The sequence below is a fragment of the Hemiscyllium ocellatum genome, chromosome 12 (assembly GCF_020745735.1).
Source record: "Hemiscyllium ocellatum isolate sHemOce1 chromosome 12, sHemOce1.pat.X.cur, whole genome shotgun sequence".
NCBI classification, from domain to species: Eukaryota; Metazoa; Chordata; class Chondrichthyes; order Orectolobiformes; family Hemiscylliidae; genus Hemiscyllium; species Hemiscyllium ocellatum.
In genome coordinates this window covers 56154187-56181434 of record NC_083412.1, presented here as the reverse complement: position 1 = coordinate 56181434, position 27248 = coordinate 56154187, and the positions used below count along the sequence as shown (strand labels likewise).

The 27248-nt window shown below is 42.9% G+C and overlaps 1 protein-coding gene across 1 annotated transcript in view; it reads right to left on the bottom strand.

Moving 5' to 3' along the window:
• The window catches only part of ccdc80 (coiled-coil domain containing 80), a 45302-nt gene extending 27491 nt beyond the window's left edge, over window positions 1–17811 (bottom strand). Inside the window, exons 1-3 of the mRNA XM_060833564.1 lie at window positions 15144–17811; window positions 4306–4462; window positions 1751–1884 (exon numbers count right to left, since the gene is read on the bottom strand). Coding sequence (XP_060689547.1) covers window positions 1751–1884; window positions 4306–4462; window positions 15144–16979 — 2127 coding nt within the window. The 5' untranslated portion in view covers window positions 16980–17811. The remainder of the gene's footprint in view (window positions 1–1750; window positions 1885–4305; window positions 4463–15143) is intronic.
• Between the last annotated feature and the right edge of the window lie 9437 nt (window positions 17812–27248).

The following is a 27248-nucleotide window of genomic DNA, read 5'->3' as shown; positions in this document are numbered from 1 at the left end:
CAGTTCCTTCCTGGCTACCCTATAGCCCTCTACAGTCTTTGATTATTGCTTCCTCAACCTTATGCAAGCTTCCTTCTTCCTCTTGACTACATATTCCATACCTTTTGTCATTCCAAGGGCTCCCTAAACAACCTCCACATTTCTGTTATGCACTTCCCTGAGAATATCTGATCTCAATTTATGCTCCGTAGTTTCTGCCCAATAACATTGTAATACCCCCTCCCCCAATTACCCACTTTCCCATAACATCTGCGCCTATCCTTCTTCATGACTATAGTAAAGGTCATGGAGTTGTGATTACTATCGCTGAAAAGCTCTCCCACCTAGAGATCTGACACATGACCTGGTTTGTTGCCGAGCACCAAATCCAATATGGCCTCCCGTCTGGTCGGATTATCTGCATAGTTAGTCAGGAATCCTTCCTGGACACACCTGACAAAATCTACTACGTTCAAACTATTTGCACTAAGGAGGTTCCAATCAATATTAGAGAAGTTGAAGTCACCCATGACAACAACCCTGTTAGTTTTGCACCTTTCCAAAATCTGTCTCCCAATCTGCTCCTCCGTGTCTCTGTTACAAATGGTGGGGGGTGGTCAGTCAAAAGCTCCCAATAAAGTGACTGCTCCTTTCTTTGGTTTCTTACCTTACAGATTATAGTGATCATTCTCCAGTTCTCTAGAAAAAAATGTTCATATCATTTCCAGTGAGAAACCTACAGTAAGCAAGTTCTCTGCTCTAGCTGTGGCAATGATGCAATGCATTGTACACATAAGGTCACATTTTAGTTTATAGAGACTTTACAGCAGCCTTCATCACTAACTACAGGAGATGCAGCTGGAAGACATCCTAAAAATAAATAATAATGATTAGAATGACTTTTCTCAGTAAGGCTTGCTTCTTTGCTGTGGTTTTCAAAAACTTGGACAATGGGTCTGGTGAAGTAATCTTTCTGGCTGCACTGGTATTTCTACAGCAATTTCTGTTTGGTTAGCATCGACAGCCTGCTCTGACCTTCACTGTGAGTTCATCATTTCCACGGTTATCTTTTTATAAAGTTGTGGAGCATATAGCAGATGGTAATGATCTGGAAGTCTCTGGAAGGGCTGTTCCCAAGATGTCCCTCAATCTACATCTAAAGCACTTCATCCAGATTTCAATGTGTGTTTTATGTGAACCTGACAGCTAATGATTATCTTTGTACCTAAGGAAAGTCATGACCATGATTCCTCATCTGTGCCTAAAGTAGAGATCTCAATTAGGACAGCAGCAAGAGTGGCCTCCATATCACTGAATCTATGAATGAAAAAGCTTGTCTTGGGAGTGAAATTGCAAAGAAAAAATTAAGGAAGTTAATTGTTCTCCACAATTAACAAGTCACTGACAGAATTGAAATGTAATGCTATTAAAGTATCGCCAATTAAGAGAAGAGACAGGTATTCTCACAAGTGTTATTTACACTGTTAAGTGTGTATTTATTGCATGACAGCAGGATGCAATATATTGATGGTCACTGCACCTCATTGTTCAGAGTCACATATGATCAATACAAAATGCACAATGAGTCAACACCTCAGAGAAAGGGGAGAGTCCTGAAAACAATAAAATTAGACAGCTTGATTGAGTTGTCAAATTACTTAGGCTGTCAATGTAATCAAACTGACAAATGACAGACTGTACAAAGATCATCATAACTAAACTGATGCCCCATATTGACATATGTTGAACATAAAATATAATGTTCTCGTACCTTGACTCTCATATCCACATCAGTTAGCACCATGAAGAACTCATTTTCTGTTATACCATATTCTTTGCGAAGTTCAGTGATGAGGCCTTGATCCAAATCACCGTGTCTTATATCTTTCACTGGCTTCTCATTGTCTTAAGATAATGAAACATATAACTAGTTAATATATTTCTAAATAAGAAAACTATTAAACTTATATTCCTTACTAAATGACATCATTTATAGTTTTTTATAAATCAAGATACTTGATATGAATAAACAAGCATGGGTAAGCATGGTTCAAAGGAGTGCTGAAATCTTCCCATTTACACTCCTATCACAATATTTCACATAAATTGGAAGGACACCATTTATGCACTGTTGAAAGCCAGATTAAATAAAACACATTAAATTGTATCAATCGTATCAGGAATACTGACAATCCAGGCCCTTTTCTTTCTGTTGCATTAAATGGAATAGTAAAATGTAGTGAGACATCATTTTAACAATAATTGTGTCCAGTAGAATTCCACACTTATCATCTCAAAACTTATTTCAGGTTGTGTTGTGCAGTTAAGCTTATTTAGACGTGCTAAAAGCATCCAGATCACTGTAAGTGACAGGACAGGTAGAGAGGGCAGTTAAGTGAAGCATACAGTATTCTCTGCTTTATTAAAGGGACATAGAATTCAACAGCAAGGTGATGATGTTGAACTTGTACAGGCATATGTTAAATCTCAAATGGAGAACTGGCTGCCACATTTTAGACTGCACTGGAGAGAGTGCAGAAGTGGTTTAAAAGAATGCTTCCAGGGTTGAGGAACTTTGACTCTGAGGATAAACTGAAGAAGTTGGGACTGTTCTCCTTGAACATAAGACGACGAAGAGGATATCTAATAGAGGTTTTCAAAATCATCAGCTGGACAGAATAGATTCAAACTGTTCCTATTTATAAAGGAATAAAAACAAGAGAATACAGATATAAAATAGTCTGGAAAGAGGCAAGGCTAATGTGCGTGAAAAATCTCTTCACTCAGTGAATAGCTAGGGTACGGAATGCACTACCTGAAGGTGTGGTAGAGGCAAGTTCAACTGAGTCATTCAAGATAGCATTAGATGATGATTTGACTAAAAATAACGTGCAAAGGTATGAAGAAATAGCAGTAGATTGGCACTTGGTAATGACCTTCGTTTGAGGAGCTGATGTAGGCATGATAGACAGAATGGTCTTCTGTGCCATAACTCGTTTGCTTTCTGTGAATAGTTTTGACCCCATCAATTTGGACTAACCTGAGACCAGTTTCCAGAGCAGTTGTTCACTGCAGAACCAAGTTTCCCATGGTTTTCACACAACACAAATGCGTAATTCTGATATTGCACTGTACCTCTGAGTGCAGTACCAACAGCACTTGTGAAGTTTAATGAGCAGCAGTTACACTGCATTCTTGCATTACTTTACTCCGTTTAGTGCAAATTCAAAAATCCTAGAACTTATTACTTTCTGTTTCTACCACCAAGAATAATTGATGAGGCAGCTTTTTTTAAACGGGTTTAGAAAATTAGTAGCATGAAATGAGGTTGGCCAAAGTTTAAAAATTGTGCAATACTATAGAGCTTAAGTATCACTGAAAAAAAGAGACACACTGTTGAAGTCTTTCATCTTGCAAGAAAACTACATTTCAAAAGGAAGATGGTTTGTATTGTATGAGAAAAGGCTGTTTACTTGTCAAGATTTTAAACAAACATTTAAAAATATTTTTGGATTGTGGAATGAAGCAGGATGAAACACCCACCAGGCACATGCCTACATCTTTATACCTATACTTAACAGAATTGTAAGTCTAATTTACACCCAAAAACAAGACAAACTTGCCAACAAACTTGAAGAATGATTAATAAGGTTTATTGTTGATTTTGGAGCAGTGGTTGGAATGTTCCACAGGTTATTTTCTTCCAGCTCTTTTTTGCCCACTGTTGTGATCTACTGTCTTGCCTTTTATTCACAGTTCTGATAATAACATTGTTTGTCTAAAGTCAGCCCAGTGTTTCTTCAGCCCTGCAGAAAATTCTAGTTTCCTTTCTAGTTGTAATTAAGTTGCTCTGCCTTCTCAAATGCCCACTCAAATAGGTGCAGAAACTATAAGATGTAGCATGATAACTGGACTCATCATTGCACTCCAGCAACCAATATCCTGACACACACTGCAAACTTTCGCCAGGCTAAGGAATACCCCGAATTCATTTCCTCAGGAAAGAAAATTGTCTAAATATATGTAGCTACATGAAAAAAGGTTCATATCATTGGCTCTCTTGTGTTTGCCAGAATGTGGAACTTCATTCTACCTCACAGACTCACGTAACAAAAATCTACGTGGCCCCAAACATAAACTGCTCCTCTAATGTTTGGAGAAACCTGCAGCAATTATTATACAGACAAGCACTGGACATCACACAAAAACAACACAAGTGCCACTGGTAAAATAATGAATATGCTAAAAATCACAGCCGTGAATCAGTTATGGAAGAAAATAACAGACATGCTTTTACACCAAGAGGTAAAAGGCTAAAATACTGACCCAGCTGGTAATGATCAATTTTAATTGTGCTGTTATTCAAAGGTCCAAAAATGGTGATAATTGAGATTTTTCTTAGTGCCATTTCGCAGACGTGCTCTAAATATTCATCTCGCTGCTGTTCATACATGTTGTTTCTGTCATTTGGAGAGGTAATAAGCTATAAGTAAGAAGGAAAAGTTCAAATTGGAGAAGTAAAATAGTCTGAAGTTACAATGTAAAGGAACACGAATATTTTAAACACAAATAATGTTCTTATGTACACCCCTGAAAATGTCATGCAACATTGCTTTGCAGGTGTAAAAAGTCTCTCATCACATGTACAGCAATAATTTTCAGACTAACTTGTGTTCTGCATCACAATAATATATTCAAGTATTGAACTTTTACTAACCTCAGTGACAACAGTCACTGTGAATTTCCAAAGGTTGGATTTGAAATCCTCCCCCCCGCCAGACTGTCAGCAAGGGGAGAGAAGAGATGTAAAATATGACAGGTGCCCAGCCCACCATTTTTCCTAAGCCCTGACTTGTCCCTTCAACAACAAAGATGGGCTGATGGCAAAATAAGCACCCCATTAAATAATTAAAAGGTCAACTGAACGTTTTATAAAACCAACTGATCGGAATATTAGACTGTAAAGGCCATAATACTGTTATGGTATTACTATTGCATTATTATTTGTGCAGCCATGTTGAATAAAGGCAGTGAGGTGACATGCCATTTGAGGGTTATTAGATTAGATTATTTACAGTGTGGAAACAGGCCCTTCGGCCCAACAAGTCCACACCGACCCACCGAAGTGCAACCCACCCAAACCCACGCCTCAACATTTTACCCCTTCACCTAACACTATGGGCAATTTAGGAGAATGTGCAAACTCCACACAGTCAGTCGCTTGAGGCGGGAATTGAACCTGGGTCTCTGGCGCTGTGAGGCCACAGTGCTAATCACTGTGCCACCGGTTATCTTGGGCATTAAGTTATACTAGCGCATTGGAGTCAGCATCTTCATTGCCTGTCATCCAACATCCATTCTGCACAACCCCCTTCCTTGAGATCTCAGACCCTCCCCTCCCCTAAAGCCCAACACTTATTGGATTCTGACAACCATTCAGCTTCTTTGTCCTCCTCCTAATATTCCAGTGATACACACTAGTGTGCTCCAAAGGGCAAAAATGTCCAACGCTAATCTAGCCTTGCCTAGCCTAGCCAGCATGTTATGGCTGGTAGCAGTTCCTTCCAGGATGGCAAACAATCTGCAGCACAGAATGTAGTTCAAAGTCTGCCTTCTGCCACTTCTGCAAAGTGTTTTTTGATGCTTAGCAGTGAATGTGTTACCATCATTCAACAGACCACCAAGCACATTAACATCCTGCAGCACTTGTGAACACGCCACTTTTATTCCATAATGAGTGTCTTACAATTGCGATCTAAAACTCTAAAGAACAGGTGCTTTGAAGAAGGATAAAGACAAACATTTGCAAAATTAGTGTCGCATATCACTGAAGCCAACACGTGAATGATTTAAATATGATCATTGCCTGAAATGACTAAATATTGTTAAAGTTTAGAAATAAAACATAACCTGTATCCAATATTTATGCCAGGTTCTTTGAAATCTGTCAATTTAAAGAAAACTTCACATTATAATTAAGTAAATAGCATTTAAAACAATTGCATGTTTATGTTTTGAGGCATAAATCAACAGTCTTGCTGAACCCAGACAAAATTACAATCACAGTTTAATTTGTGATATGTTGGTGCCAGAATGTCAGTGAAGGAAACAGCAAAGCATAATCGTGAATTTTAATACCAAAACGTTGTTGCATGTAGTAGGGAAGGACTTACAGTAGAATAAGCCAGAACCACAAGGCAATTTGAAAAACACTGTTGTGAAAAACATATTGTTAGCTATGGAACAAAGATTTTGAAACTTACAGTGCATGGATTGTTATCGAGAAAAGTAATAGGACTGTTGCATTTGGAAGTAACAACAGCCTAAATGAGTATTTCAGCAGCAAATTGATATGATACTAATAGCACAGCTTGCTTCACATAGAATGCTGAGATTGTAATAATTCACTGTTACCTGAGCCAGTGGCCAGAGAAGGCGGGGTTACGATGGTGAATGTGGAGTTGTGGGTGGCTCAGAAGGTGATAGCTTCAGACTATTTAAAGAAATTGTGCTTCATCCAAGATTAGTTGTTGAATAGAGATTGAGTAGATTGGGTCTGTACTCGATGAGAATATAGAAAAATGAGTTTATTAAAATACACAAGATTCCTAGAGGACATGACAGGGTAGATACAGAAAGGTTGTTGCCCCTTGTGGGAGTCTAGGACCAGAGGGCATAACCTCAGAATAAGGGGTGGCATATTTATAAATTTCTCCTCTCGATGTGTTGTGAATCTGTGGAGTTCTTTGTCACAGAGGGCCATTGAGGGTTCACCATTCAGTATTTTCAAGGCTGAGATTGATTTTTAATCAGTAAGGGAATCAAGGTCTACGGGATTGAGGCAGGAAATGGAGTTGAGGATTATCAGATCAGCCATTATCTCATTGAATGACAAAGCAGATCCAAGGGGCTGAATGGCCTACTCCTACTCCTATGTGTTATGGTTTTATAAGCAGTCCAACAACTTACAGACAGTGGTAGGGGTTGAGCCAAGTGGTGGAGAAGTGAAGTTGGACGTCACTGACACTAATGTGAATGTTGACCCTATGGCTACAAATGCTGTTACTAAATGATAGCATGCATATAGGATAAAGAAGGCAGCTACAGGTGGAGTTTGGAGAACTTTAAAGCATTTGCTATGACTCAGCAAGATCTGAGGATCAGTGGCTAAACTGGTTGTACAGTTAACACTGTTTAAGACGGTTCACCTGAAAGGTCAGCAAACTGAAACACTAACTATGTTTCTCTCTCCACAGATGCTGCCAGGCCTGCTGAATTTTTCCAGCATTTTCAGTCTATATTTCAAGTTTCCAGCATTTACAATAATTTGCTTTTGTACGCTGAAGAAGTTGCAGCCTTTAATTTCAGGTAGGAATGTCACAGGGTCATACCAGGGAAAGAAGCAGAATTGGCAACAATTAAAGGTTTTGTCAGGGCTAAAGGCGTTAAAGATAGAAATGTGGCAAAATGAAAGCAATAATTTAGGAAATTGGAATTTTGAATATGCAGTGGTGAACAACTGAGAAAATGGACAAGAACAGAAGGAAGTGAGGCTGGAAGATCGTGTGGAAGTGAATCATAAAGGATACAAGAAAACAGTCAGGTATTATTTTCAGTGATTACAATCATGGGAGGAGAAAGACCAAGGAACAATGTAAAATCATGAGTATGGCAGAGGCAAAACACCCTCACTGAACAGTACAAAAGCAATGCAGCTGTATACAATATTTAGTAAAGGTAAAACTGTTCCCTCTGTAACTACCTGGTCAGGTCCACGCCCCCCCCCCTACAAATCACCCTCCCATCCTGGCACCTTCCCCTGCCACTGCAGGAATTGCAAAACCTGTGCCCACACCACCTCCCTTACCTCCATCCAAGGCCCTGAAGGAGCCTTCCACATCCATCAAAGTTTTACCTGCACATCCACTAATATCATTTATTGTATCTGTTGCTCCCGATGCGGTCTCCTCTACATTGGGGAGACTAGGCACCTCCTAGCAGAGCACTTTAGGGAACATCTCTGGGACACCCGCACCAATCAACCACACCTGTGGTTGTAATGTGGCCCAACATTTCAACTCCTCCTCCCACTCCACCGAGTACATGGAGGTCCTGGGCCTCCTTCACCGCCACTCCTTCACCACCAGATGCCTGGAGGAAGAACGCCTCATCTTCCGCCTAGGAAGACTTCAACCCCCATTGTACTCTGTGCTACTTTTTCCCAACCCCCACCCTCCTCTAGCTTATCTCTCCACACTTCAGGCTCTCTGCCCTTATTCCGAAACGTCGATTTTGCTGCTCCTCGGATGCTGCCTGAACTGCTGTGCTCTTCCAGCATCACTAATCCAGAATACAATATTTAGTAAATTGAGTCAGGTCCTGCCAGTTCATTGATCAAATGCAGTTATCAAGAGATGTCTGTATGGATGCAAAGTGTTGGAGACATTTCTGTTAAGTGATGTAATTCAACTCAATTAAAATCTAAACCAATGACTTGTCCTTGTTTTCATGTTACTTGTTTGGATTTTAATTGCCTGAGACATTTTTTATAGGGGAGTGTGGGATTAAGGTATCGAGTTCAATGATCAGCCATGATCATATTGAATTGCAGGGCAGGCTTGAGGGGTCAAATGGGCTACTCTTGCTTCTACCTTCTGTGTTTCTAACTGATATTCTGGAGCTAAAGAACTGTTATATACATAAATACACAGTGTGCATAATGTCTATCAGTTAAATAATTATTTCCACATAAAAATTGTAGTATTGCATTTTCTAAACTTTGGTTTGGCTTAATTCATGAAGATATTTACACTGTATAACTCATATTTACATTATTTACAAACTAAAACTAACAGTACAATCCAATGTTGAACAGACAAAGTCTACTTTCTTTATTTTAACACTTTTAAAATTCCAAATGTATTTTTTCTATTAACTTTCAAGTCATGAGAACTAGAGACCATAAGGCATAGGAGCAGAAATTAGGCCATTCAGTTCATTGAATGATTCAATCATGGTTAATAAATATTTTCAACCCCATCCTCCCGTATTCTCCCTGTAACCTTCGATCCCCTTGACAATCAAAAACCCATCAATCTTTGTTTTAAATATTCTCCAAAGCCCTCTGTGGCAATGAATTGCACAGATTCACCACTCTCTGGGTGAAGAGGTTTCTCTATATCTCTGTTCTGAAAGGTCTTCCCTTTACTCTAATGCTGCACCTTGGTCCTGGTCTCTCCTGCCAATGGAACCACTCTGTCCAGGCAGTTCAGTATTCTGATAGCTTCAATTAGATCCCCACTGATACTTCTGAACTCCAAGTATAGGCCAAAAGACCTCATACGTTAAACATTTCATTCCTGGGATCATACTAGTGAACTTCCTGTGGACCCGCTCCAGGGCTAGTACATCCTTCCTGAGATATGGGCCCCAAAATTGCTCACTATACTCCATAAGTAGTCTTATCAGACTTCTATAAATGCTCAGATGTATCCCCCTGCTTTAATATTCTAATCCTCTTGTGATAAATGACAACACTGTATTTGCCTTCCTAACTACTGACTCAATCTGCAAGTTTACCTTAAAAGAAGGCTGGGCTAGGGCTCACAAGTCCCTTGGCACTTCAGATTTCTGAATTTTCTCCCCATTTAGAAAATAGTCCATGCCTCTATTCTTCCTATCGAAGTGCATGGCCTCACAATTTCTCAAGCTGAAATCCGTCTGCCACTTCTTTTCTCAGCGATTTTTGAGGACTTATTTTCTCACTCTCGTAACCTGACAAAATCTAGCTGTAAGATCCATGCCTCCTCAATATTACCTGCCCCTCTACCTATCTTTGAAATGTCTGCAAACTTAGGCAAATATCCTCAGTTCTTGCATCCAAATCATTAATGTATAAAATGAAAAATTGTGCAGAACACCACTGGTCACCGGCTGCCATCCCAAAAAGGACCCTTTTAGTCCCACTCTCTGCCTTCTGCCAGACAGCCAAGCTTCTAACCATGCTAGTACTTTATCTCTAACACAATGCGCCCTTATCTTACTCAGCAGACTCCCGAGCGGCACCTTATTAAAGGCCTTCTAGAAGTCCAGATATATAACATCCATTGGTTCTCCTTGGTCTAACCTGCTCGTTACCTCCTCAAAGAAACAGATTTGACAGGTGTGACCTCCGCTTGATGAAAGCCTGCTGACTTTGTCCTATTTTACCATACACTTCCCATTATTCAGAAATCTCATCCCCACAATGGACTCCAAAATCTTACTAATGACCGAAGTCAGCCTAATTGGCCTATAACTTCCTATCTTTTGCATTACTCTCTTCTTAAACTGGGGGGGGGGGTTACATTAGCGATTTTCCAGTCCTCTGGGACTCTCCCTGATTTGTGATTCCTGAAAGATCACCACTAATCTCTTCAGCTATATCCTTCAGAACTCTGAGGTATAGCCCACCTGGTCCAGGTGATTTATCCACTTTCAGACCTTTCAGTTTTTCTTGCACCTTCTCCTTGATGATGGCCACCATACTCATCACTGTACCCCGACTCTCTTGAATATTTGGGATATTACTTGTGTCTTCCACCGTGAAGACTGATGTGAAGTACTTATTCAGTTCCTCAACCATTTCTTTTATCCTAGTTTAATATTAGTTATAGTAATAATTGTGAAAGTATCCAATATCTTTAATAACTAGCTCAGATCTTGACAATGTGGCAAACAGTCCTCAGCTTCCATTTCTTAAAGACTCAATATCCTTAAACTGACCTGTAGCAGGTTTTACAATGCAATAGTGGCTCATTGTGAAACCCTACACCACAACGTTTTTTTTCTCAGCAACATATGTAGCGCTTTGCAAAGAACATTTGAGAAAAATATGGGATGGCACCAAGTATAGGCCTAATTGAAAGATGTACAAAAGCACCATACCATTAATTCATTTGGTTTTGTTTTCTATTTTGCCAAGTTTTCAATTCATCAGAATAAGATACTATTTCTGCAAATGAACAGCTTTTGTTCCCTCAGTCCTGTAATTAAACCAGTGACAAATGTAATGTTGTGAGATTGCATTATTTTTGTACTCAACTGAAGTTGAGAGGTGGGTCCTTGTTCTAAGGGCAGTCCAGGGACTCCGTAAGATTTGCCCTTATGGGACACTCCAAATGCACTACAGGGAATGCATACAACATGGAAGATGTCAGTTACAGGTTATAATCCCAAATCAATTGATGCTGAGAATAGGTTCTGCAAACTGTCTTTGATGACGGGAGGTACAATCTTATCAGCCACTGCCAAGTGTAATTCAGACAGCCCCTGATCAGTGTGGATGGAATCTATTGCACCAGGTATACCTTCCTGTGCAGCAAATATAGCAGGGACTGCCATCCAAAGTGGGGAACTTGCACCACACCTGGGAACACATACTGCAGGGTTGACTACCGTGGTAACCTGTTGTTGCCTTACAAGATGGAAAGGTATCACAAAAAGTATCTCTTAGTCAGCTATAGGAGAGTTAAATGTGGAGGACAGCTTCCTCTACTCCAACATATTATGCCTCATACCTACCTTCCATACTAAACCAATATGAGAGTCTCCCACTTTACACAATATCCGTTAGGTAGACTTTCCAAATGAGATTGCAAGTTTATCATCAGTTAATGGTTAATAACTACTAGGAACTTCACTGAGACAGTCTACACTGATTTCACAAAAAAAACTTTACAAGCATAGGAGAATAAACAATCATCACACTAATCCCAAAAGATCTGTGTATAACCTTGTCACTCTCAAGTATTTCACAGATGTTGATTTCACAGAATCACAGAATTGTTAAGGCACAGAGGCCATTTGGCTCACTGCACCTGCACTAATCTTTCAGTTACCCCGCGCCAATCTCCTTCTACTTTCCCATACCCTTCTACACTATTTCCATCCAAACACTCACGCAGTACCACCTTGAATATCTCAATTGAATAGGCCTCGCCACATTTCCAGGCAATGCATTCCATACCTTAACTGCTCACTTTGTGAATACACGTTTTTCTCAGATTACTGTTGTTTCTTTTGCGCATCATTTTAAATCTATGCCCTCTCATTCTTGTTCCTTTTAGAAGCAGAAACAGATTTTCTCTATCTACTGTATCCAGCTCATGATTTGAAAACCTCTATCAAATCTCTTCTCAGTCTTCTTCTCTCCAAGAAGAACAATCTCAACATCTTCAATCTATCCTCATAATTGAAGTTTCTCATTCCTGGAACTATTCCTGTAAATTGCTTCTGTACTGTCTCCACTGTGTTTGCATATTTATATAACGTGGCGCCCAGACTGTACACAATACTCCAGCTTACATCTAACAGAGCCACTTCACAGCCAAGGCCTGGAAAAAGATACCCTTCCTTTACTGTTGCTGTCAAGTTAGGAAGAAGATCGAATGATTCACAGAGAAATTGTTTTATCTTTCTTTTCTTCTCTCCACTCTGGAACTTGTAGATATATGGCAACAGTCCACAAGCATCTCTAGTACCTCTCCTAGCTGCCCATTCTTTATAAACCCGGACAGTGAGTCTTTGCAGACCAAAGGGAGCCTCATGGTTAAACTAAATCTTGTGTTTTCTGATGTTCAAACATTAGTAAATTTCAGGCAGAAGTGGGTACTGCAAGTGCTGGAGATTAGAGTTAAGATTAGAGTGGTGCTGGAAAAGCACAGCAGGTCAGGCAGCATCCAAGGAGTAGGAAAATTGATGTTTCAGACAAAAGCCCTTCATCAGGAATGCTTTTGCCCGAAACGTCAATTTTCCTGCTCCTCGGATGCTGCCTGACCTATTGTGCTTTTCCATCACTACTCTCATTTTGATTTGTAAATTTCAGATGAGGCTTCGTTTGGAAATCAATAAAAGTGTGGGCTGTGTGGTTTTTAACCCTAGTCTGAAGTGCCAAAGTTAGTTGGATTTAGACTATCCTGTCCAAGGTTAACAAATGAAAATCTGAAAGTACGTCTGCAACATGTTGGTCCTAGGAGCTGGTACCAATGTCGTGTCTTTTATTCATTCATGGGATGAAGATGTCACTGACTGGGCCAACATTTATTGTCCATCCCACATGTCAGTTAAAAGCAAACTATATTGCTGTGTGTCTGGAGTCACAGGTAGTCAAGATCAGGATGATGGCAGTATGCCTTGCTAAAGGACAGTACTGAACCAGTTGTACTTTTCCAACAATAGTTTCATGGTCATTAGACTCTTAATTCCAGATTTTTATTGAATTCAAATTCCACCATCTGCAGTGGGCCCTCAGAACACTATCAAAGTCTCTGGACTATACCTTACTTTTGCACATTAAATAATCAGTGGACTCACTACTATAATTATAGCTGTGCCCATTTAGAGATATTCCATTTTCTGTGCAAGTTTTCCATTGTTTTATATATATGCACGCATAGTGGCTATAAAACTGCAAGTAACACACCTCCTGACTCCCCAGAGCCTGTCCGCTATCTTCAAAACCTAGATCAGGAGTGTGACTGCATGCTTCTCACTTGCCTGGGATGCTGCAGTGTGAACGTCAACAACGTTTTAAACAATCAGGGGCATATCAGCCTATTTTATTAATATTTTTACCCAACACCTTAAACTCACTTCTACCATCACCAAAACATAGTTACAATCATATATACCATCTACACAACGCACTGCAGACAGCATCTTCCAAATTCACGACATTTACTACAGAAGGACCAGGGCAGCAGACGCAATGAAGTTCTAACATGTGCTAGTTTGCTGTTCCTTCACTGTCCCCAAGTCACAACATGGAGCAATCTTTTTCTAACAGTACTGCAGATGGACCTAGATCAGATGAAGTGCAGCAGTTCAAGAAGGTTCACATTCCCTGAATGAGTTTTTTAAAAAGACATATTCCACTGTCCTTAGTCATTCCTCCCTTTGGCTTATTGACAGAACCTATCTATACCCAAACATGTAGAGGGAAGAATACAATGCATCAGCAATAGACACTGTAACAAGTGTAATGCTAAGTAAACTTTTTAGTTATACCTACAGTATAAAACTTAAAATCAATCACTTTGTGGACACTGCGGCTTTAAATCTTATGGGCTGAGCTTCTGAAATTACTACATAAAAATGAGCTCATTTGATGGAAAAAAATATCATCTTTCACCAAAACCATATGCTTTGTTTGAGCATTTCTCAGGTATTGTCCTGAGAATTATAAAGTTAGAAAGCACGACTTGTGAAGTATTATAAAAAGTATCTGTCTACCATTAGCAGTTCATAGGTTAACCAGTTGAAACAACATCTGATTCAGTTCTGTAACTATTAGCAGCTGTGCTGCACGCGATGTAATACAAACAAACAATGCGAGGAATGTGTTCTGAAATGTAACCTTTCAAATAGGAGTGTGCTGGTGCATCTGCATTGACCTTTTTGACTTTCAATGACTTTGTAAATACAGATTGATAAGAAAGATTGTAACATGCCTTCTCTTTTTATCCTATTATCATCAATTGGTAAAATTAATTTGCATCTGCAATATAGACTATCAACCAACGATTGTCAAGTAGTAATGACCTGTGGCTATGTCAACTAATTTTCTAACCGTACATTTTACTATTTATTAAATTATCAGACACTAATCGACCTAAGGAAGCATATGATGAGTTGTTATGTTGAAATGGATGAGAACTGCCCCTTGGAATGGTCTAGGATGAATTTCTTATGGCACACAATAATTAGGAAAAAAAAGTCAGACAAAATTTTGATGAGTCATTATCAGTTAAATATTTGAAATAAAAAATATTCTATTAACCAGCTTTCTCTGTTTAATTGAATTATTGCCATGTTGAACATCAGAAACTAATGAGTATGATATCAAAAGGGTAACTAATGGGTTTTCTTTCAATTAAATATCTACAGGTGTTTATTACCTAAATATTCTATGCATATGAGCATTCTACAAGTGTAGCCTTTCAATAAATATCATATTTCAAGAACCAGCTTAACCTCTAAGCCTGCCAAACACTGAATGTGAGTGCTGCAATGTGTCGCTACTTTGAACAAATACTGTTTTGTGAGTTGCATCGCGATAAAAATGTGAAGCCACTTTCCATTGCTCTTAAAAAGGCTAGTGCCTCTAAATAGTTTGCAGCACTTACTATTAGACGTCGTCTATTTTCAAAGTGGCTGAGAATAGATGCCACTGTCTTTGGCATTCCTGGAATTTTCTTAGGTTGTTTGAAGATCCCTTTCTTGGTAGTCTTCTTGGGATTTTTATGTTTAGTTTCCTTTAGAGGTTTAGTTTTCAGCATAGGTTTTATCTTTTTCCCTGCTTTGTCTTTCTTCACAGGCTTCTTTTTGTCACTCTTGACTGGCTTGTTCTTCTTTTCACTCTTGACTGACTTGCCATGCTTCTTCTGTTCCTTGCCTTTTTTCAGAGGCACACGTGACACTTCAACCTCCTGCCCTGTGCCTGTAGATGAAGTTTTCTCAGGATCATATTTGTCCTCATACTCGTTGATCAGGATTTTATTATTTGTACTTTTGGACTTTGGTGTTTTAACTTTGGTAGGCTTGCGAAGGATTGGTGTCACCCTTGGTCCCTTCTTGTGATAATTCCCCACTTTTTTGTCTGCACGGTTGTATTTCTGCCGAGTTGTCTGTTCTTTTGGATAACCTGGACTGACTGTCGTGGTCTGAGAAGTTGGCACTGGAGGATAGAATGGGAGAGTTTTTGAGGATTTTTTGCCATCAATTCTGCTAACTGTCCGATGTCTATCTCGATGTGTGCCACCTCGGGCTGCTGGGGAGTTAGTGTTAGTCATTGATCTTGATGATGTTTCAACATTGACTGCTGGTTTGTGGAATTTTGGTGAAGATGGTAATAATATTACATGAGACCTTGTAAAGTGTGAGATGCCACCTTGTCTCTCAAAAGCAGTGGTAGATGGCACTATTGTGCTGAAATCGGTGACAGTAGTTGTGGTGGGGGGTAAGTTAGTTGGTTTTATGGTGCGAGTACTTGATGCGATTGGTGCCACAGTTGCCCTAATTAATTTAGACCCTCCATGTGTGTTCAGTGATATCCTAATAGGCTTCCTTATAATTACCTTCTTCTTTTTGTCCAATACCTTTTCTCCTCTAGTCTCCTTTGGAGTGGGTACCTCAACATTCTCATTGGTTGGCATGGGCCTGAGCTTCTCTTCATTCTTCTTCTCGCCCTGGCTGGGTCCAATGACCTTTCCTTCCAAACCAGCCTGTTTACATTTCTGCACAAACCCTTTCTGCCTCAACTTCTCAATTTTCCGAATTGGGCCTTGGTCGATCATCTCGTACATGGCCTCCAGCCTCACCGGGTAAGGGAAGGTCTCCTCCAGCTGAAGGTTCTTCCTCAGCAGGACCATGCTGAATTTGCCTCTCTCCAGTTTCAGGAAGTCCAACAACTTGAGGACGGTGCTGGCGTCCAGGGCTTCCTCGAGGATGGTGCCCTGGTTGGTGATCTTCCTGAGTTTGCCGCCCACCTCCCCGTCCTGGTGGAACAGCACCAGCTGGTAGATGTGCCTCTCGGCCAGCTCGCAGTACACATCGTCCTTCAGGAGGCTCAGCATCAGGCGGTAGTAGCCGTCGGCGGCGTGGGGCGCTGAGATGACCCAGAGGCGCTGCTTGCCGGCCATTCCGGCCATCAGGCTGGGGGTGCCGGCGGCGGGCACGCGCACCTGGCGGCTGCGCGCCGCCGGGGCGGGCTCCCCGGAGCGCGAGCCTCGGCTCAGGGAGCGGCTCCGGTAGCGGCCCCGGGGGGTGCTGCTGCTGCTGCTGTCGTCCCGCTGCGCTGCGGCCACCGGGCGGGAGGCTCTGCTCAGCGTGCCGTTCGCCAGCCTCAGCAACCTCAGGCGTCTTCTGGCCCCAAGCCTTTGCATTGCCGACGGCGCCCTGCACTCACACAGCAGGCACAGCAAAGCCAGCAAGAGCAGAGATAAAAACCCGGGCCCCTTCATGTTCAAACACTTGGTCTTAACAACAACAGAAAGGGAAAAAAAACACTTTGTTTCGCCTTTAAAAATCCATAAACCAACACTAACCAAGAGCGGGGACAGAGTCTTATCCACTGCGCGATGTCCCAGGTTCTGAAGAAACTGAATCCCAGCAACTTTTGTTGCCAGTAGCACAGATAAAGGCAGGACAATGTTACCGTCCTGTGATGGCTCTACACCAAATCCTTCTCCCAACGCCGCTCCTCTAAGCTGCTATTCCAGCACAGGGCTACACATATTCTTCCAAAGGATTGCTCAGGCTATTTATTTTTTCTCTCACTCCAAACAAAATGTAACTTCAAGAAACGTGGGAGGTGAGGCGTTTCACTAGAGCTCAGCAGCAAGCAGTTCCCGGGGTTCTGCTGACTGTCTGGGTGCAGTTGGGTTCCATGTAACAATCCCTGTGCTCTGCTGGGGTCCAGCAGCGATCAGATTCCCGACTGGTCCCTCTCATTTCTCTCCTCCCGTCCTGGTCACTCTCACATCGCCATGATCAGTTAGTGCTCCGGGCGTTTCCGGAGGGCGAGGGTTTCAAAGAAAGCGAATTTCTCACACACACACACACAGGGAAAGAGGAAACAAAAATACAACTCGTTTTGTTCAGCGATTCTCAGGAGAGGTTGAATCGATGGAATGGGGAGAGACGGGATGATTATAGGGAGGGGAAGCAGAGTGGAATTCCTCCCTTTCTGAGCCTGCTCCGTGTGTGTGTGTGGTTGGGGGGGGATTGAACTGAGGACAACCGCCACTCACAATGAACACGATCACCCACTCGAAGTACAGGCTTCAGTCAATGAGCAGGATCTGCTCAACACCGCCGCCCTCCCCGTTCACACAAGCAGCAGCTTCCAGCCTGCAAGCACCGACCACACCAAGGGAACTACTGCCAGGATTAACCTTCTACCCTGACTGTATAGTACCAATCAGAAACAAAAACTGCTGGAGAAACTCAGCAGCTCTGGCAACATCTGTGGAGAGAAACTTTTTTTTATTTCAAAAATATACTTTATTCATAAAATATTTTGATGATCTGTACAATTTGGTCATGCCATACATCCGTAAACATTCCATTTCTTGGTATACAGAGACAGCGTAATCATTCATGTATGATTACATTTTTAGCTGAGGTGCCAGCAGAGCCCAAATGACTGCATGGGCCCCCTGTCCTTCTTAGGCAGGCAGCTGTTACACGGTGGTCTTTCCCCACCACGCCTTGGCAGCAGCTGCCCCAAGCTTCAGCGCATCCCTCAACACGTAGTCCTGGACCTTGGAATGTGCCAGTCTGCAACACTCAGTTGGGGTCAACTCCTTCAGCTGGAAGATCAACAGGTTTCGGACCGCCCAGAGAGCGTCCTTCACCGAGTTGATGATCCTCCAGGCACAGTTGATGTTCATCTCGGTGTGTGTCCCAGGGAACAGGCCGTAGAGCACAGAGTCCCACATCACAGCGCTGCTTGGGACGAACCTCGACAAACACCACTGCATTTCTCTCCCCAGACTTCCTCTGCATAGGCACGTTCCAGAAGGAGGTGTGTGACAGTCTCGTCCCCCTCCGCAGCCGCTTTGAGGGCAGCGTGCGGTGCAGCTGAGAGTCCGGGCGTGCATAAAGGATCTCACAGGCAGAGCCCTTCTCACCACCAGCAAAGCCATGTCTTAGTGCTTGTTGGAAAGTTCTGGCGATGAGGCTTTGACAGTCTGCTCAGGGAGCCGCTCGATAGGATCCGCCCTCTCCTTTTCCCAAAGGGTCTCAAGGACACTACGTGCTGACCACTTCCTGATGGACTTGTGGTCAAAGGTGTTTTTCTTCATAAACTTCTCCATGAAGGACAGGTGATACGGAACTGTCCAACTACTCGGAGCGTTCCGCGGCAGCGAGGCCAGGCCCATCCTTCACAACACCGAGGACAGGTAGAACCTCTGTACATAGTGATACTTGGTGTTTGTGTATGGGAGATCCATGCACAGTTGATGCCGCCACACACGAAGGTGGCCATCAGGGTGAGGGTGGCATTGGATGTGTTTTTTCCCCCATTGCCCAGATCTTTATACATCGAGTCCCTTCGGACCTGGTCCATCTTTGACCTCCATATAAACTGGAAGATGGCCTGGGTGACTGCAGCGGCACAGGTTCTGGGAATAGGCCAGACCTGTGCCATGTACAATAGCAATGACAATGCCTCACACCTGATGACCAGGTTTTTCCCGCGATGGAGAGCGACCATAGCTTCCATCTGCCCAGTTTCTGCCTCAGTTTGCTGATATGCTCCTCCCAAGACTTGGCGCACGCCCCAGCCTCCCCGAACGATGAAGGGGATCGAGGATTTGTCAGCCTAGTTCCCGAAGAGCATGGCCTCGCTCTTGCCTCGGTTTACCTTGGCCCCCGAGGCCCGTTCGAACTAGTCACATATGCACATGAGTCTGTGCATGGACAGCGGATCCGAGCAGAAAATGGTGACGTCATCCATGTACAGGGAGGCCTTAACCTACAGGCCCCCACTGCCAGGAATAGTCACCCCTCTCAGGCTCGCATCCTTCCTGATGGACTCGGCAAATGGCTCTGTGCAGCACACAAACAAGGCAGGAGAGAGGGGGCAGCCCTGTCTGACTCCAGATCTGACTGGGAAGCTATCTGATTCCCACCCATTGACTGAGACTGCACTGACAATGTTGGTGTAGAGCAGTCTGATCCAATTGCAGATTCCCTCCCCAAAGCCCATTTTGGAGAGAACATCTCTCATATATATGTGTGATATCCTGTCAAAGGCTTTCTCCTGGTCCAGGCTGATCAGGCAGGTGTCCAACCCTCTGTTCTGCACGTAGGTGATCGTATCCCTGAGGAGTGCGAGACTCTCAGCGATCTTCCTGCCTGGTACAGCACAGGTTTGGTCAGGGTGAATCACCGACCCCAGAGCAGACCTGACCCGGTTGGCGATGACTTTTGACAGAATTTTGTAATCTGCATTGAACAGTGAGATTGGTCTCCAATTTTTTAGTTCCTCCCTCTTCCCCTTCCACTTGTAGGTGAGGGTGATGATGCCTTTCCTCGTGGATTCACTCATGGTACCTTCCTGAAACATACTGACATACACTTCCAGCAGATCCTGGCCAATCAAGTCCCACAGAGCGGAATAGAGCTCGACCGGTAAGCTGTCGCTTCCGGGAATTTTATTCTTTTCAAAGGACCCGGGGGCCTTGGTCAGCTCGTCCAGAGATAGCGGCTGGTCCAGCCTCTTCCGTGTTCTGTCGTCTAAGACCTCCGTGACAGAGGACAGGAACGACTGGGAGGCCGCTCTGTTGGTTGGCTTCACGTCATACAGACTGGCATAGAAGGATTTGCTGATCCTCATGACATCAGCCTGAGATGACGTTATCGAGCCATCTTCTTCCTTCAGGCTGCTGAGCACCTTCTGGAAGAAGAAACGTGAGCACGTCTCATCCTGCTCCACCGAGCAGACCCTAAACCGGAAGATTATCTTGGAGGCCTCCGAGGCAAAGAGTGAGGCTTGCTGGCCCTTCACCTCCTTGAGTTCCTCTGTGACATCGACCCCCATCGTCTGCAGCAGGAGCAGATTCTGCATACTTTCCTGGAGCTGGGACAGTTTTCCCCACCTCTCTCTTGCCTCCTGAACACCTTTGAGGATGAAGAACCTCTTGATGTTCACTTTTCCTGTTTCCCACCAGTCCACTGGGGACTCAAACAGGGGCTTCACGGTTCTCCAACCTGCGTAGTCCCTTTTGAGCTCCTCAATGTTTCCCAGGGTCAACAGTTTTGAGTTTAGCTTCCACATTCCCTTACCAGCCCACTGCTCGTCCTGTAGGTGACAATCAGCCAGCAGGAGGCAGTGGTCAGAGAAGAACACTGGCTTGACGTCGGTGGGTCTAACCGAGAGCATCTGTGGAAAGAAATACAATAAAGCTTTCAAGGCCAGTAACCCTTCTTCAAATGTGAAGTCGCTGAACACAAAATTCAATCCCAAAGGAATCTCGATTCAGTCGATATGATTGGCTACAATGCACAGTCAGTCTTAATTCTAATTTGGGGCAGCATGGTGGCACAGTAGTTAGCACTACTACTTTATCGTGCCAGAAACCTGGGTTCAATTCCCATCTCAGGTGACTGACTGTGTGGAATTTGCACATTCTCCCTGTGTCTGTGTGGGTTTCCTCCCACAGACCAAAAAAAAAGTGTTCAGGTTAGGTGAATTGGCCATGCTAAATTGCCTGTAGGGGAATGGGTCTGGGTGGGTTGTGCATCGGTGTGAACTTGTTGGGCCGAAGGGCCTGTTTCCACACTGTAAGTAATCTAACCTAAGGGCTCCCATAAACTTATATTAACCTTGCTGCTGATATTTTCCAGCTAATCTTATTTTGCATTACCAATTAAGATTCATGTTCCTTCTCCTACAGTAAAATGCAAATTTTCACAGCATTCATCTCTTGTCCACTGACCACAGGTGATCCAGGCTAACTGTATCAGTTACTTGCAAAATCACGAACAGCCTTGTTTCAGGAAAAACCTCAAAGTAATTTCAAACATGAAGATTCTTCGTGTATCATATTAGATTCATTCATGCACATTCAGGTTTTATACAAAATAAAATTGAAAAAAAATCATCCAAACATAGTTTGTATTTCCTTAATAATGAAGGAGCTCTGCAAACTTAACATAAGCAAGCAAACAATATTAGAAAAATAAGAAAAGACTGACTCCAGATCCTGATATTCTCCATTCTAAGCCAATAATGTAGATGATGAAATTGGAAATGCTTTTGTCATGTCTCTATCTCTCAGAGATTGACCACCCAAACTACCCAACTCCCTCTAACTCAACCATTTACTCACTCAACTACCCCGTCTAATATATTCACTAAAACACACTCAAATTAGCCTGAGGCAGACTATTTGAATATGGTCAGAATGAAAATGGTGGAGTATAAAATTGCTAAAGGAGTGAACCTACTAAAATTATTTGAATACAGCAGCTGGTACCTTAAAAAGGAAGTGTGTCTTCTCCTTTTCCAACCCTACAGTGATCTTGCAAACTCACTATGGAGACAGTGCATTGTTCATCTCTCCAGCGGCCAGATCCCAGAAAAAGAAATAGGCAGTAGCATTTTGATTGGAAAAATCTTTGTGGGCAGTAGAATTACCACAAAGCAAAATATTGAAGCTAAGTTCTTTTATTGAGCTTGATGAAGTAAGTAAAGTAATATTCAAGGAAATATCTATGAATGTAGCTTATATCGACTTTCAGAATGCATTTGGTAAGGTTCCACATGAGATGCTGATAATTAAAATTAAAGTTCCTGATTGGTCTGGTTAGTGACTGGTATTAGACAGCAGCAGGTAAGAATAACATAATACGTAGTGGTGATCCCACCTATGTCCGCATAAACCGCATCATCCGCCGACATTTCTGCTACCTACAAATTGACCTCACTACCAGGGATATATTTCCCTTCCCATCCCTATCCACTTTCCGCAAAGACCGTTCCCTCCGTGACTACCTGGTCAGGTCTACGCCTCCCAACAATCCACCCTCCCTTCCTGGCACCTTCCCCTGCCACCACAGAAATTGCAAAACCTGCGCCCACACCTCCCCCCTCATCTACATCCAAAGCCACAAAGGAGCCTTCCACATCCATCAAAGTTTCACCTGCACTTTCACAAATGTCATCCATTGCTCTCAATGCTGAATCCTTTACACTGGGGAGACTGGACGCCTCCTCGGAGAGCGCTTCACGGAACATCTCTGGGACACGAACACCAATAAACCCCATCACCCTGTGACTGAACATTTCAACTCCCCCTCCCATTCTGCTGAGGACATGCAGGTCCTGGGCCTCCTCCACCGCTGCTCCCTCGCCACCTGACATCTGGAGGAAGAACGTCTCATCTTCCATTTTGGAACAATTCAACCCCTGGGCATCAATGTAGACTTCACCAGTTTCCTCATTTTCCCTCTCCCAGTTCCAAACTTCCAGCTCAGCATCATCCTCATGACTTGTCCCACCTGTAAATCTTCCTTCCCACCTATCTGCTCCACCTTCTTCTCCGACCTATCACCTTTACCCCTTCCTCCATCCACCTTTTGCACTCCCAGTTAACTTCTCCCCCTCCCATTATCTCTCCACCACCGAGGCTTCTAGCCTCATTCCTGATGAAGGGCTCCTGTCCGAAATGTCGATTTTCCTTGGGTAGGAGATCACCTGGGAATTCCAAATACAGCAATCTCTGTGACATAGTGGTACTGTCCCTACCTCTAGACCAGAAATTTGGGTTTAGGTACCACCTTCTCTGAACATCTGCCATAACATATCTGAGTAGACTGAAAAAAAGGGTCTATAATGAACAACTGAGGCCCTAGCTCGGTTGAGGATGGTGAGGCTCTGTCCTTATTACGGTTGGAGGGGTGGGGTTTGTGGGCGGACGTGGATGAGATGTTTTGGAGGGAATGTCCAACCATGTGGGAGGGGAAATTATGGTTTTTAAAGAAGGAGGCCATCTGGTGTGTTCTGTGGTGGAACTGATCCTCCTGGGAGCAGACACGGTGGAGGTGGAGGAATTGGGAACACGGGATTCCACTTTTGCAGGAGGTAGGATGAGAGGAGGTGTAATCCAGGTAGCTGTGGGAGTCGGTGGGTTTGTAAAAAATGTGGGTGTTGAGTTGGGCGTCGTAAATGGAGATGGAGAGGTCTAGGAAGGGGAGGGAGGTGTCAGAGATGGTCCATGTGAATTTAAGGTCGGGGTGGAATGTGGTGGTGAAATTGATGAACTGCTCAACCTCCTTGCGGGAGCACGAGGTGGCACTGATGCAGACATCAATGTAGCGGGGAAGAGGTGGGTGTGGTGCCGGTGTAACTATGGAAGATGGACTGTTCTACTTAGACAACAAAGAGAAAGGCATAGCTGGGGCCCATGCAGGTGCCCATGACTAACCCTTTCATCTGGAGGACATGGGAGGATTTGAAAGAAAAATTGTTGAGGTTGTGGACCAGTTCAGCCAAATGACTGAGAGTGTCAGTGGAAGGGTACTGGTGGGGACTTTGGGAGAGGAAGAAACGGAGGGCTTGGAGGCCCTGATCATGGATGGAGGCGTAGAGCGATTGGATGTCCATGGTGAAGGTGAAGTGTCGGGGGAGGGGAAATGGAAGTTTTGGAGGAGGTGGAGGGCATGGGTGGTGGCCCAAAAGTATGTGGGGAGTTCCTGGACTTAGGGGTAAAAGACAGTATCGAGGTAGGAGATGAGTTCGGTGGGGCAGGAGCAAGTTAAGACAATGGGTCAGCCAGGGATGTTGTAATCACTACAAAGTGAGCTTATGCATTTACAGAGCAAATTGTAGTGAGTTAGCACACATGAAAGTAAACAGGAGGAAAAGTTGATGGATGGAACCACAAGGAAAATATTACCCACCTAAAAAAAACTGATGAGAGGAGGGAAGATGAAGTCAGCAATAAACTCTTTCCACCCTCTTGTGTTCCCCTGTATTTTGCTCCTCTCTCTCTATCTAAGGACTTGACAGTCGCTGAGGAGGGAGAGACAACACTAGGTTAGTCTGGACAGCAGGACGACACTGAACAGAAAAATACCGGTTGTTATTGATGACTGGGATAAAGCTAAGGAAAATGCCAATGAAAAATTTCTTAGACTTCAGGCAAACTCTAGCCAAAAAGTGATTCTATTCGTAAAATATCATGAATTTTTAAGCAATATCCAGTGTTTGTACACATTTTATGACTGAATGAAATAAAAACTCTGTAAACATCATTTTTTCATAATTATGTTAAGTATGGCTTCCTTTGTTTATGATCAGATCAGTTATCCGAACAAAATATTCCCCGCCTGTCTCGTTCGGATAATTGAGGTTGTTTGTAGTGGTTTTGGGAGTACTTTATCATAACATTGCCAGATCCTCATGGTTTAGATTAGAAGGAGGTTTTTGATAATTGGACTAGTATTCTGTGGAATAGGGAAGGTTGAGGATGATTTGATTAACATGTTTTAGGATTTTGAAGGAAATTGATAGAGTAGATACAAACAAACATGCTTTGCTCATGGAGAAGCCGAGGACAAGGGGGCAAAAAAAAAAGCCAAGTTATTCTGGAGAAAAATTAGGAAGCACTCGTTATGCAAAAAATGGCAGAAGAGTTAAATCTTTTTATACAAAAAGAATGATGGCTTGCATTAAAGGGCAAGGGACTGAAGTTGATGGAAACCGTGAGGGCCATCAGTCATTCTTTAATTCGAAGGTTGAAAGGCTTGAAGTGCTGAATGCCTATTCTCAAGTTTCAATGAAACATTTCTCCCACAAAGTTGCTGGAAGTGCTGTTTGATAATAGAACATCAAGACCAACAAGGCATTGAGAACAATGTCAAGCAAAGGGACAGATGGTATATTTTCTGAATCATGGCTTGAGAAATAAACAGAGGAAGGACAGAGAAAGAGGATGAATTCAATGTTAAATTAGGTATAGAAAAGGAAATAAAAAGAGGACAAAAAGGATTGGATTAAGCAAGAGATTGAGAAAGACAAAAGATTCAGAAAGGAAAAATAAGAATAAATGTAAAATCTGATATTCTTAAACTCTCTTAATGAAATCTATGACTTTAAGAAAGGAAACACAATGTAATAGTTTAATTTTTCATATGATTAGTTGCTTGGGTGGGGGACTGCAGATGCTGGAGAAATCAGAGTTGATAAAGTGAGATGCACAGCAGGTCAGGCAACATCTGAGGAAGAAGGGAGTCCACGTTTCGGGCAGGACCCTTCTTAAGAACATGAAGATATGTCCTGCCGAACTGTTGATTGTCTTGCTCCTCGGTGTCTTTTCCAGCACCACGCTTTATCAACTCTGATTGGGTGGGGCATCCAGAACTGGAGGGCATAGGTTTAGGGTGAGGGGGGAAAATTTAATAGGAACGTAAGAGGCAACAATTTTCTGGCAGAGGATGGTGCGAGTATGGAATGAGCTGCTAGAGGAAGAGGTGAAGATTGGTACAATTACAGCATTTAAAAGGCATGTGGAGGGTATATGAATGGGAAGGGTTTAGAGGGATATGGGGCAAGTGCTGGCAAATGGGACTAGATTAGTTTAGGATATCTGGTCGGCATGGACGAGTTGGCCCAAAGGGTCTGTTTCTGTGCTGTTCATCTCTGTGACTCTAATTATCATGTTGTTGATGAGGTTGCTAACACAATTAAGGTTATCTTAAAGTACAAAGGGATCCTGGTCAAATGGATCAATGGGCTGAGGAGTGGTAGGTGGAGTTTAACTTAGATAAATGTGAGGTGCTGCATTTTGGAAAGGTCCTGGGGAGTGTTGCTGAAATAAGAGACCTTGGAGTGCAGTTCATAGTTTCTTGAAAGTAGAGCCTTGGTTAGACAGGATAGTAAAGAAGGTGTTTGCTCTGCTAGCCTTTATTGGTCAGTGCATTGAGTATGGGAGTTGGGAAGTCATGTTGTGGCTGTACAGGACATTGGTTAGGCCACTTTTGGAATACTGCTTACAGTTTTGGTCTCCCTGCTATAGGAAGTGTGTTGGAAAATTTGAAAAGATTTACAAGGATGTTGCCAGGGTTGGAAGGTTTAAGCTATAGGAGGAGATTGAACAGGCTGGGGTTAATTTCCCTGGAGCACCAGAGGCTGAGGGTGTGATCTTATGTCAAGAGCAGTAGATGTGATCTATATGGACTTCAGTAAGGCATTCGACAAGGTTCCCATGGGAGACTGGTGAGCAAAGTTAGATCTCATGGAATACAGGCAGAATGAGCCATTTGGATACAGGACTGGCTCAAAGGTATAAGACAAAGGGTGGTAATGGACGATTGCTTTGCAGACTGGAGGCCTGTGACCAGTGGAGTGCCACAAGGTTCGGTGCTGGGTCCACTATTTTTCATCATTTATATAAATGATTTGGATGTGAGCATAACAGGTATAGTTAGTAAGTTTGCAGATGACACCAAAATTAGTGGTGTTGTGGACAGCAAAGAAGGTTACCTCAGATTACAACAGGATCTGGAGCAGATGGGCCAGTAGGCTGAGAAGTGGCAGATGGAGTATAATTTAGATAAATGCGAGGTGCTGCATTTTGGGAAAGCAAATCTTAGCGGGACTTATACACTTAGTGGTAAGGTCCTAGGGAGTGTTGCTGAACAAAGAGACCTTGGAGTGCAGGGTCATAGCTCCTTGAAAGTAAAGTCACAGGTAGATAGGATAGTGAAGGTGTTTGGTA